The sequence below is a fragment of the Bubalus kerabau genome, chromosome 2 (genome assembly GCF_029407905.1).
Source record: "Bubalus kerabau isolate K-KA32 ecotype Philippines breed swamp buffalo chromosome 2, PCC_UOA_SB_1v2, whole genome shotgun sequence".
Taxonomy (NCBI): Eukaryota; Metazoa; Chordata; class Mammalia; order Artiodactyla; family Bovidae; genus Bubalus; species Bubalus kerabau.
This window is the reverse complement of record NC_073625.1, coordinates 8,073,917-8,086,865: the sequence shown is the minus strand read 5'-3', so window position 1 is coordinate 8,086,865 and position 12,949 is coordinate 8,073,917. Positions and strand designations below refer to the sequence as shown.

The 12,949-nt window shown below is 43.3% G+C and overlaps 1 protein-coding gene across 2 annotated transcripts; it reads right to left on the bottom strand.

The window, feature by feature from the left end:
- Positions 1–709: 709 nt before the first annotated feature.
- THAP1 (THAP domain containing 1) lies at positions 710–8,976 on the bottom strand. 2 transcript variants are annotated; one of them, XM_055566987.1, is made up of 3 exons: positions 8,655–8,976; positions 4,288–4,483; positions 710–3,441 (listed from the first exon to the last, which is right to left on the bottom strand). In XM_055566987.1, the coding sequence occupies exons 1-3, from the start codon at positions 8,723–8,725 to the stop codon at positions 3,133–3,135; spliced, it is 576 nt and encodes a 191-aa protein (XP_055422962.1). In that variant the 5' UTR covers positions 8,726–8,976; the 3' UTR covers positions 710–3,132. The 2 variants fall into 2 exon arrangements, with proteins under 2 accessions (XP_055422962.1, XP_055422961.1); XM_055566986.1 differs by having other exon boundaries at positions 710–3,507; positions 8,655–8,968.
- Positions 8,977–12,949: the final 3,973 nt, after the last annotated feature.

Sequence of the window (12,949 nt, the reverse complement as noted above, 5' to 3'; positions counted from 1 at the left end):
ATGTCCAAGGTAAAAATAATATATCAAGACATGGAATTGAAAGAGAATATTATTACTTCAAGCAAATTATTGTTATTTTAAGGACAAACTTACATTTCTTCTTTTTGCTTGTGTGCAAATCACTGTTTGCTTTGATATTTTTTCTTTCACATCAAGGACTGTATTGATATTTTAATACACAATCATAGAAAACATAATGTCCAGAAACATTGGTTACCATATCAAAAGCAATACTCTTCATTCAGTGGTATCAGATTCACATGGTCCCCAATACCAGAAGAGTAATAACCAAACAGGCAAAACTGTTCTTTCTCCTTTAAATGCTATTCATGGTTGGCCTTTTAAGAGTGTGGAACACAACTGCAAGTTTTCCTTCTATAGATCAAGTGGACTTTTATATATTAAGGGTCACGACTGACTTTATAAAAGCCATAGGTTTGGAGTATGTGTGTGTACACAATTTCTTAAATAACTAAAGATGATCAGAAAATAGGACTTCGATCTTTAAAACAACAACAACAAAACCCATGTCAAGTGGAGCTTTCATCTGCCTTCACCATATGGCTATACCTTCTAAGAAAGGGATTACACAAATTATAGTTAAAAGAGAAAATCTCATGTATTTAGGTTTCCAAGTAAAAAGTTTTGCTAGTTAACTTTAGACACCACTGTTTCTTAACTGCAATGACAGAATTATTTTTAGCACATGTAGCAGGCACACAATAAACATTTATTTTACAAAATTTTAAAACTTCTTTAATTTGGAATTTGATAGTTCAAACTATGCAGCAGTTCAAAGTGAAGTTTATAGTTGTGTTATAAACAAGTATTTTTAAAAGTGGCAACAAATGCTACTCTATTCCAGAAACTCATTTCAGAGAATCTAAACAGCACTGCTTACACATCAACGGTATACAGAGAACAGACGTCCAGGTGTCAGGGATATTTCACAAGGGGATTCTGCAGGGTTTGGAGGTGACGCAAGTGTTCAGTCATTTCTAGCTCCCTTCTAATTCTAAAATTCTACAGTTTTCCTAGCAGTTCTAATCAGGAAAAAGTTATTTCTTCTATCATTGCCAGACTATATCATTCATAGATGGAAACTTCAGGATGTTACTCTCTGTGCCTAAAATACATGTCATCTTTCATACTACGATGAAACTCACAGGGGTCTTCTCCCCGCTTGTTCCAGACGGAGACCTTGCCCTGCTGTTTCTGACCACGTTTCGCTGTGACTGAACAGGACCTATTTGAGCCTGAACGTTCTCTTTCTCTTGGCAATGTCATAAACACTACAACAGACAAAATGAATTTTTAAAACATTTCAACAAACGTTATATTTCAAATTCAGAAATAAGCACCTGTACTTCAAATTCTGTGTTAAACATAGTAAGTGATCTAAATGCAAATAGTTGGTACACATGCTGTTGCTCAGTTCTCTCCAATTAGGGATGTCTGTCCCACGAAAACAAGTAGCTTCAGGTTAGTTCATAATGCTAAGATGCCAAGTGATTATGACGGTCACTTACAGAGTTAATGTTGGATTCCTGGTTCTGATGACATGGGGACACACACACAAACACACACACAGATTTCTTTTATGTCCATGACAGTTTAGTTTTCACATATATATTGTGTAAAATATTTACCCACATATCCTCCAGGAATTGCTAGAGAGATGAAATGTAAAAACAAACTACTTAAGAGATTTTGTAGCTTCAAAAACAGTGATGAGACCCATGAATAACTAGAAAAAGTCCTCTGATTCCTTAGAGTTAGTTCTAAGTGTTATCAGATGATAATATTTCAAGTAGTCATAATTTTCTACTTTTGAAATACTGGTTCATAAAAAAAAAAAATCATATCTCCATGAATCAAAGCACTGGCAAGATGGCAGTGAACTACACTGAGAATCAGGTCTACAAAAGACATTCCTGGACTGATGACTGCCAATCTTTAATACTGCCTTCAAAGGTCTGTGCAGCACTTTGAAATACAAAATAATTATAGTTGGAGCAGTTATTCTAAATTTAAGCAGGTAATTCCTATGGCAGTGCTTGTTTACTCAGAAGTGTTTTCATTTCAAACCTAGGTAAAATTTCTCACAAAGTTAGAGCACAACTCACAGTCTGAACAGAAACCGCAGCATTTGAGTCTCAATTTTGAGTAAAATAAGCATTATCTATTAGGATGCCTCTGAATACAAATCACTCATTTAGGTAAATAGGATGTGACTTCTCGCTTGTGGTAAAAGTGAAGAAATTTTCTTTTGTGTGACGTCTTGACAATCAATTCGTCAAGAGCAAAATTCCCACCTGATGCAACAAGTCACACTCTACCCACACGACACAGGCAGAGACCTGGGTGCACACACACCCACAGTGGGGACCGGACGCCCCTGACCTCAGAGCAGAAGAGAAAAGGCGAGCCCAGGGTCAGCCCCAGTGGCCGCTGCTCATCTCACTCCAGTCTGCTTACTGGAGAGTGTGTCTTCCACTGGAGACACCCTTCTAATTCTATAATGCTGGGTGGGGGTGAGAAAGGAAGGGCCCCACTCTCTAAAAAAATTCCTTCTCTAACATCATTTAACCATTATGATTAGGTATGGAATGACACAACTCGCCAAGTTAACTCTGATAAGGGATTAAGATAAATGAATCTGTCGACTTTACAAATAAGAATGTGTAAATATATATACTCTGAGACATCATGTCCTATGCTTCTGATTTAAAATGTGACTAAGTTCTTTCAATAAACTGCACTAAATTTTTTTAACTTGAAACTTAAATCATCCTTACTGCACTGTTCTTGTTCTCTTTACTTTTTATTTTCATGTCTATAAATACTTGAATTAAAAAACAAAAATCCCCAATCCTGAAACGAACTTACACTGAAGCTCTGAGGTTAGTTTATCACTTTCAAAATATTTTGCTAAAATGTAAAAACCCTGAAATTACAAACAAAAAATTTACAGTTTTACAGTATATATCTAATTTATTCTTTTAAAAAAATATTCTGAATTGCTTTTGTACAAGTTATCAAGTGTAATCTCTTTTCAAATGAAACTCCTCTCTAGGGTAGAAGAGGGTAGGTGGTATTGCCCCATGAAAAACCAATACAAATCTCACGTTTTCACGCTGGGACTTCGACTATCTCGAAGTAGTCATTGGGGAGAATCACGTAGCCCCTCTCGGAGGCGCCGTCCTTCTCCTTCTGGAAGTGCACCACCTCCTTCAGCTTCTCCAGCTGCCGCTCCTGCCGGCGGCACCGCTGCTGCGCGGTCTTGAGCTTCTTCCGGAGCTTCTCCACTTGCTGCTCCAGCTGGTGGATCCTCTTCCGCTGGTGCATGGTGTCCTCCACGGTGTAGTTGTGGTCACAGAACACGGAGAGGTTATCGGGGGTCTGGAGAGGAGGCATGAGCAGCCCGATCGCAGCATCGACCTGGGAAATGGGGGGCGTTAAAGGAGGCGGCGGGGGCTGTTCCTGTGGCTCCAGGAGATCTTCCTTCTGGAACAAAGACGCAGAGTGTGTTTGAGCTTCATTATTAAAAGTAACAGGTTAAAAGAACAGACTAAATTCCGCACCTGTGCAATGTAAGAATATTAGACTTAGTTCTGCCTCCTTGGCATAGAAACAGTCTAAAATGAAAAGAATAGTTTTAATTTTCCTTTTTTACCTGAAGTAGAAATGGGATGCAAAAAAAGACAAAATGATTAATCAGATCTAATTAAACACTAGCACTGAAAACTGAGGGGGAAAATACTCTGAAAGTTAACTATCATCGATACAGAAAAATCAAAACTTATCAACATATAAGCAGGAACATGGGGCTTCCCAGGTGGCACTAGTGGTAAAGAGCCTGCTTGCCGAGGCAGGAGACCTAAGAGGTATGGGTTTGATCCCTGGGTCAGGAAGATCCCCTGGAAAAGGAAATGGCAACCCACTCCAGTACTCAGCTGCAGAATCCCATGGACAGAGGAGCCTGGTGGGCTGCACAAACACACAAGCAGGAATACAGACTGATCTTAAAGTAAGTTAAAAGCCAGGCTGAGTGTGAGAATATTTAACTTTACTAAACACTCTGTATTTTTTAAAGTATTTTGCTGTGAACAGGGGTCATTTACAAGGGATTGGTTCCAGGTAACATTTATATTCTTTATTTTTTTTCTCCCCTCCCCACCCAGGTAACATTTATATTCTTACCACTACTGTGGCTTTTCCAGATTTTCCACTGAACACATTAACTTTATGGAAAGAGACCCGCCCAGTACTTTGCACGCCCCTCACCTTGTCGTGCGGCTCGGTACACAGAAATATCGTGGGGACAGCATCCTCTTTCAGCAGCTTGTTGTTGCACTCCCGCTTAAAGCAGTCCGGGGTAAAGTGCTCCGAGCAGATGCTGCTGTACTTGGTGGGCTTAAAGTTTTTCCTTCTGACAGCTGCCTCCCATTTCTTACAAAGACTGGGTCGAGTAAGAGGAAACCTAAGAAGATGAAACGATTCCATTTTCTAGCCTTACTCAGAAACAAAAAGGCACACCCAGGCGTTCCTGCTTAGAAAAGAATTAGCTTACAACCATTGGTGCTCACACGCCACGGGAGTTTGATTAATGCACCTGCTCCCACTAATCCTGTTTTGACAGTTTTTCAGATGTACCCTTATCACCCTAGTTGTTCCAGATGTACTTGTTTGGACACAGAGAACAGGACTGTGGTTGCCAAGGGGGAGGGGAGTGGGGAAGAGCGGGACTGAGAGTTTGGGGTTACATATAGAGAAGGGATAAACAACAGGGTGCTACCGTGTAGCACAGCGAACCGTAGTCAAAATCCTGAGATAAACCCAAATGGAAAAGAACATGGAAAAAAAATGCAGACCTATATATAACTGAATCACTTTGGTGTACAGCAGAAACCAACGAAACGCTGTAAATCAACTATACCTAGATAAGGTAAACTTTTAAAAAATGGACTTGTTTTAAAATCCTGTAACTGAAGTGAGCATCACTAGTGTGAAAAATAAGTCACCCCTCCTAGCATGGTATTCTTTTTTTTAAAGCAGCATTTCTTATAGGAATCTTATTGATCACAAAGCAGTTATAAGAATGTCAGATATATTGATGTATACAATCTAAATAGGTCAGGCTCATTAGTATTTACATTATGCAAAAACATACTTATTAAAAGGCAGCCACGTGGACAGACGCACGCAGCTGGCAGAGCAGGTGATAGGAGGGTAGGTTCAAGGGCCCATGAGATGTTTTTCCCTCCTTTGCGGTAAATAACCTTCACAAACAGACACGTCTAATATACAAGGGTAAACCGTATAGCTCTACCATCCAGCTATCTCAGTTTTTAATGCTTAATTTTTATATTGAAGACACTAAAATTTTGGGTAAAATACACATGCTATAGAGTGAATTTGTATTATTATTATTTTTTACCAGTGATCCTCTGTGTACCGTAAAACAAAACTGCACGTTTATAACTATGTACTGAGACAAAGACGCTTTTTGTTTTCTTGAGCATCATCTTGACAAATGTGAATCAAATTATAGTCAAATCGTGATAAGGAAAAAAAGTATTCATTTTAATTTAACTGTTAATCGACTGAAATACATCCATTAGGCCCAGATAAAGAGAGATACGAAGCTTTTAAACTTATTTTGATTTTATTTTTCCAGGTAAAAGATTCAGTGAGTTGGGGGGGATTGAAAAAAAGCCAAAAAAACGTGTTTCAACTCTGTCCCACAGCTTCTCTTCCAAGTGAGACACGCTAGAACCTGACTCTGCTGTGGTCGTGGAGCCCTAATCTACCTTCAGGGTAGTCCCTTCTCTTTGCTCAAAACATCTGTTCCCACTACCATGTAGAAGCTGAGAAAGAAAGACTCCTAGAATGTTCCTGCTGGAAGTGCCTCTAGAAGTAGACACAGCAGCAACCACTGGGAAACTCAACACCCAGGGCCTCCTGACCAAGGATTACAATGCAGCTTATTTCTGAGGTCAAGCTCCTTCCCGAAACTGTTCTTTTAGATAAGGGATGAGATGCAGATTAGCCCTTCTTTCCGTCAAATCAATTATTTAACCCCGAGCAGAAACTCAGTATTCTGAAACGTGTGAATGTCATCCTTAACCAGTGCCAATGAAGGGTTTTCCTTATGTCTGGATTCCCTCAGCCACATCATTAAAATGGGGAGGGGAGAGCTGAAAGTCTGTGATCGCGTCACCATCTCCAGACCTGTTCCTTCACTTTGGAAGTGCTGGAGGTCCACCCATTAGCTTTTAGAAATTCTAATAAATCAAGAGGCAACATTAGGAAGTGTTAAGTGTTCTATCTGTTTCTTGGAAGGGGAAAAACATCAACATTCTCGAGACCTCTCTATACCCTACACACTCTGATTTTTGTTCTCATAGCAAACGTATAAAAATGCACCCACATTCCCTATTAAACATGGAAGGTCCTCACTCCCCCAAAATTTAAGATTTTGCTTTAGTAATTATTTACCTATAAATGTGTGGATCACAACAAACTGTGGAAAATTTTCAAAGAGATGGGAATACCAGACCACCCAACTTTCCTGCCGCCAGAGAAACCTGTATGCAGGTCAAGAAGCAACAGTTAGAGCTGGGCATGAAACAACTGGTTCAAAACCGGAAAAGGACTTACATTGTCACCCTGCTTATTTGACTTATACACAGAATACATCATGCCAAATGTCAGGCTGGATGAATCACAAGCTGCGATCAAGACTGCCGGGAGCAATATCAACCTCAGATAATGCAGACAATACCACCCTAATGGCAGAAAGTGAAGAGAAACTAAAGAGCCTCTTGAGGAAGGTGAAAGAGTGAAAAAGCTGATTTAAAACAGCATTCAAAAACTAAGATCATGGCATCTGGTCCCATCATTTCATGGCAAATAGATGAAAAAAAAAAAAAGGAAATCATGGCAGATTTTATTTTCCTGGGCTCCAAAATCACTGTAGATGGTGACTGCAGCCATGAAATTAAAAGGCGCAAAAAAATAGATGCTTGCTCCCTGGAAGAAAAGCAATGACAAAACCTGGACAGTACATAAAAAAGCAGAGACATCCCTTTGCAGACAAAGGTCCATCTAGTCAAACCTATGGTTTTTCTAACAGTCATGTGTGGATGTGAGAGTTGGACCATAAAGAAGGATGAGCGCTGAAGAATTGATGCTTTTGAACTGTGGTGTTGGAGAAGACTCTTTAGAGTCCCTTGGACTAGGAGATGAAACCGGTTAATCGTAAAGGAAATCAACCCTCAATATTCATTGGACGATGCTGAAGCTGAAGCTCCAATACTTTGGTCATATGATGTGAAGAGCTGACTCACTGGAAAAGATCTTGATACTGGGAAAGATTTCGGGAAATAGGAGAAGGGGGCGACAGTGGATAAGATGGTTGACTGGCATCACCCACTCGAAGGACATCAGTTTGAGAAAACTCCGGAAGGCAGTGAAGGGCAGGGAAGCCTGGCGCGCTACGGTCCACGGGGTTGCAAAGAGTGGGACACTAGTTAGCAACTTAACCACCACCTACAAACAATCTGTATAATCTACCACCGATTCTCCGTTAGCTATCATCCATTTACAATAGGAAATTTTTGCAAGACACTTTAAACGTAACAGAATTTGTAAATATTGAATTTGGCCGATTGAAAATGACATCGTGCAGACATCAGATCATCATTATCATTCCGTTGTGCGGCTCTTTTCAGAGAGGCTTCTTTCTTCTAGGACTCTGGCCGTAGCAGCGTCCGGGAGAAGCAGGCCCGAGGGCGGGGGCGCGCTAACCCTGACCCTGAGGACCCCCCTCACCACGCAAGACGCACTGTCACTGCCCGGGCTACACTGCGCATCTTGGCAGTCCTTGAGGCTTTCTCCGGAGTTCAGCCGTCCTTAACGGTGGGGTCCCAGAAGCTGAGACCAAGACATGCTCCCTGACACCGCAAGGTGAGTCCTCACCTCCACCGATGCCTGACCAGCAGGGTGGGAAAGGCGGGACTCTGCTTCTGCTTCAACTTCCCTTCTAAGAGTTATTACCACCTGCCTTCTCCACGGCCCGGCTGTGGCATCCTCACAACCAGCGGGGTTTCCATACAGCGCCCGCGAGCTTCGAACCCGCCACCAGGAGAAGCGCGCCAGCCTGCGTGAGGGCGGGCCGCCGCGGGGGCGCGCGCCGGGGACGCGCAACCCGGGCCCGAGGCGGCTGCTTGGGGACACACCCACTCTCCGGCCCCGCCCCTCTCACAGGTCTCGCGCGGAAACGCGCCTGGCCCCGCCCCCGAGCGCGGCCTGCGCACTGGGTCTCGTGCAGGCCCGCGCCCGGCCCCGCCCCTCTGACAGGTCTCGCGTGTAAAAGCGCCTGGCTCCGCCCCCCGAGCGCGCCCTTCGTACCGGGTCTTGCGCACGCCCCCGCCTGGCCCCGCCCCTCTCACTGGTCTCGCGCGGAAACGCGCCTGGCTCCGCTCCCCGAGCGCGGCCTTAGCACTGGGTCTCGCGCAGGCCCGCGCCCGGCCCCGCCCCTCTCGCAGGTCTCGCGCGGAAACACCCCTGGCTCCGCCCCCCCGAGCGCGGCCGCGCGCCCCCCGCGTCCCCACTAGGGCTCAGCCCCGCGAGCTACGCGGGGTCCTTACTTGTGAAAAGAAACGGGTTTATCCTTGTCGTATCGGTTCTTGCAGCCGTAGGCGGAACAGGACTGTACCATCCTTCCGGTCCTCAGTTACCTCACTTCTGCCGCCCCAGCAGGCAGTTGAGGCTGTTATCAGTGTCGCCGCGCTCTGCTTTGACCCCCTCGCTTCTTCTGTAGCTTTGGCCAACAATCAGACTGATGAGGGCCTCACTCGGGAGTCACTAATGTGCCCGTTTTGTTGTTTGCATTAGCGGAAAGACCACAGCCATCGCCCGTCTCCCATCTCCAAGATGGCGGAGGCAGCTTCAACCTCACCTCTCGCGAGGAGTTCGTCCTACTGTTTCTGATTAGCCCTGAGGTCAGAGGTAACGTTCCTTGGGACGCAGGCCATTGGCTGAGGCCCGGCGTTGCGGAAGTGGGCGGGGCCCCGAGCTTCCGGAAGGAAGGAACTAGCTGGGAGGAGAGGGGTGGGAGCGCAGGACCAATCCCGCCTCCTTCGATGCTTCCCGTGCGGCTGAGGTTGGAGAATTAGGTGATTCTGTTGGGTCCGCTGGCCCAACCTGAAGCAGGACAGGTGCAAAGCTGAGGTGGGGTCGGGTAATTGGGTTCGTCTCTTTAAAAGGGGAGCCACAGTTGAAGTGATGTGTAGAACGTGCTGGGCTCCTCTCCATCCCGGTACCTGCCTCTTTAGGTATTCGGAGCTCTGAGGAGCTCGGGGAAGAGATCGCAACAGTAAAAGCGGGCACCCGCACACACGCCAGGCCCAGTTTTCCCGGGAGGCCGAGACTAAGGCCTTGGCTGCTGTAATAATTCTAACGGTCCCCAGGTGCTTTGTTGGGAAAATCCGTTTGAAGGACGTTTTCCTCCTTGGCTTGCTCCTTTCGTCCGTGTGGATGGCGAACTGTTGTCATCTCATGGCTCGCTCTCTTTTTTTAAATCGGCGAGTAAGGCTGGCACATCTTCATAGAGCAGCTGTTCTAGAAAGGGGAAGACAAACAAAAAACATGTAAATAAAATCACATTGTGCCAAGATGCTTGAATCTGAATACATTAGAATGCTGTAAGGCTAATAAGGGTAGAGGAGAGGGTCACTGCCTAATGTCTGAGAAGGGAACATTTAACCAAAGAATGGGAAAAGGTCTAGTAAGGAAGCATGGTGGGGAGAGCATTTCCGGTACAGGGAATGGGTGCTAACTGAGGCGATCAGGCAGTAGAGTTCTGTCTTTTCTGGGAACCGAAAGGAGGCTGTGGGTAGAGCCCAGTGAGCCAGGGGAGAAGGGCATGAAGTGAGGGGAAGGCTTGTAAGTTGTTGGTCTGGATGGTAGCGCAGTGGGAAGCCACAGAGTCATTTTAGGCCTCAGAGAGATGTGATAAACATATTTAAAAGGTCATTGTGACTGTGTATCAGAAAGGGGTAACAGAGAAAGTGAGCAGACCAATTAAGAGGCAAGGAAGAGAATGGTTCCTTTGGTCTAAGCTGGTGGCAGGGGATAAGTATGAAAGAGGTAGAAACACCAGGGCTTGCTGCTAGTTGGAAAGGAAGAAGAGAAGAATCAAGGTGGAGTAGAAAATGGCAATGCACCCCAGTGTTCCTGCCTAGAAAATTCATAGGCAGAGGAGCCTGGTAGATTTCAGTCCATGGGGTGGCAGTCAGACACGGCTGTGCACGCACACACACACGAGCTTGAGTTTCTGGCTTGGGCACGTAAGATGGATGGCAGTACCTTTTACTGAGATGCCCATGGCCTAAAAACAAAAAAAAAACAGCCGGGTCCCAGCAGAAGAGAGGACGGAGGGTTGTGAGTGGTTTTGGAAGCTGGGTCATTGGAGTTGTAGGAGTGAGCAGTATAAGAACTGAAAGAATAAGCAGTTCTCAGGGTCTGAAGTGCAGGCTACTAAAGCGTGAAAGATCTCAGCCAGTCCAGCTGGTGCTTTTGAGGTTTGTGATCTGGTCATTTCATTTAATTGAATTTCCCTCCCAAATTCTGTTCTTCCCTCCTCTTCTGTCTTCCAGCTATCCATAATTTGGAAATGAATAAACACTTGTATTATTTGTTGAATATTATCCTAATGTTTCCTTACTTCAAAATGGTAAATTTACTGGTAAAGTGAATTGCATGTAATTTAAAAATATATATTATTGAATTGAACCGAGTGTTGTGTTTTTCTTTGTAAAAACAATCCCCCCAAATTAAATTTTCACTGTGTGGTCTGCAAACCAATTTATTTGCTTAATAGAAAAATAATTTTCACTACCTCTAACCCATCATCAGCTTTTATTACTCTGTCCATTTCTTAACATGTCCTAAGGCTAGGATTAACTGTTCCTTACTTGTCAAGGGATGACTTCGAGAAGTCTTTCAAAGACTTCATCATACTTTCAAAGATGATTGTCTGCTTTTTAAAAATGTTAATGGAGATGTAGAGTTAGGTTATTTATTTGACTTTTTTCTTATTTCTTAATAAATTTAAATTAAAAAATAAAATACACCAAAAAAACATAAAAATGTTAATGGAAGCCACCCAAATGTCTATTAATAGTTGAATAAGTTGTGGCACAGTCATAAATGGAAAACTATATGGCAAGCAAAATAAAGCAGCCCCACCACATGGACAGTTCTTATAATGTTGAAGAAATCAGGCACACGAAGGGAATTACAGGATGGTGGTGACGCCTCTGTTGACTGAAGTGATGGTTGAACGGTGTGTTCACGTCCTAAGGCATCATCTGACCCTGATGACTTATGTTTGGTGTTGGTTCGACTTCAATAAAATAGCTTATTAAGCAAACAAGGGCCACACAAGATAGGCAAAACTGCCCCCCCCTCTTTTTTAAGAGAAAGCTGTTTGTATGGTCATATGATCTCATTTGACCCCTTCAATAAATATCAAAGGTGAATACATGCATAGCTTTATATGACCATCTAAGAAAATAGTGATAAACTGAAGGATACTGTTAATTGATGTTCTTCAAAGTCTTAAGAGGCTAATTCATTTACTAATAGAACATTCTTTTAAGGAACAAAGAAAATTTACCCCTTAAGCTGAAAAGGGTAAGTTTTGTCTCAGTTTTTCTAGAAGGGTACACTGAAGAAAAATAAGCCACTTGTTTTACTGTTGGAGAAGGCTAAAGCTATTACTGATCTCTAATAGTTTAGGTTTTAGTTTCTATCCAGCTAGGCTACTTTTTCTATAGTTTTTATATTAAAATACTGCCACATTCATTCCCTCTGGGCCTCATTCTTTTCATCTGTAGGGGGAGGTTGTAGGACTGAACAATTCTTAATTTGGAATCCATGAATGGTCAGCTCTTTGAATCCCCTGAAAATGAAGCAAAACTATACCTCTGTGTAGCTGGTGAGCTACCCGTAGTTTCTATCTGATTTTCACAGAGAAAACACAAAAATTCATCAGTTTCTAAGGTCCCTTATAGCTCTGACATTCTAGGATTCGTGAAACAAGATTTTCATGTAGATACAAATTATAGGTTTTCTGTAAGACTGATTAGCAGAGTGAATGTTTTGATGTGAATTATTAGATATTTTTAAGTAGTTATTTTTAAATTTTGTTTTGAAATTAATTAAAATCTAAACTGTTAGCTATAACTGAAACATCTTTATTTAGCGTTTAGCCCTCTTCAGTGTCACATACGACCTTCCCCTCAGGAGGTGAGAGTCTGGAAGGAAAAGGACAGCGTTGAGATAGGCTCAGTGCCGTCTGATGGCGGTGTACTGCCCTGGTGCCCCGTCTGGACTGGGACGAGACGGGCGGCAGTGGATGGAGGAGACGGTGACTGACGGCATCTCAGACGTGCTTGCAGTCAAGAAGTCCATGCTCAGAACAGGCACGGACACCGCGATGGTGGTCTGGTTCTGATGCTACAACAAAAGCCCAGCGACTGTACCTCTGCGACAGGATCACCTCCTGTCAGCAGCCCCTAAAGCCCACCCGCCTGCTCTGGGGAGACTCTTAGGTCTTAGGGCCTGAACACCTTGAGTGCCCTTTCCTATGCCTCACTCATTTATCAACCATACAATTTCAGTAAGATACACACTCATGGGGTGGGAATCAGGTTACAAGTCTTAACTCTAATTGCAATTTCACCCTTAACTGTCTAGAATTAATATAGATTGCCCAGATTAAAATTCCTCAAAAACATTTCTATGTTTAAACATTTTTAAATATCAAAGCAAAATTGGTGAAAAAGAAAGTCATCGCAACCATTATACTAAATGCTATTTCAGGAGTTCTGAAATTAAAGCAAACAGCATCAAAGAAACCAGACAGGAACAGCCACCC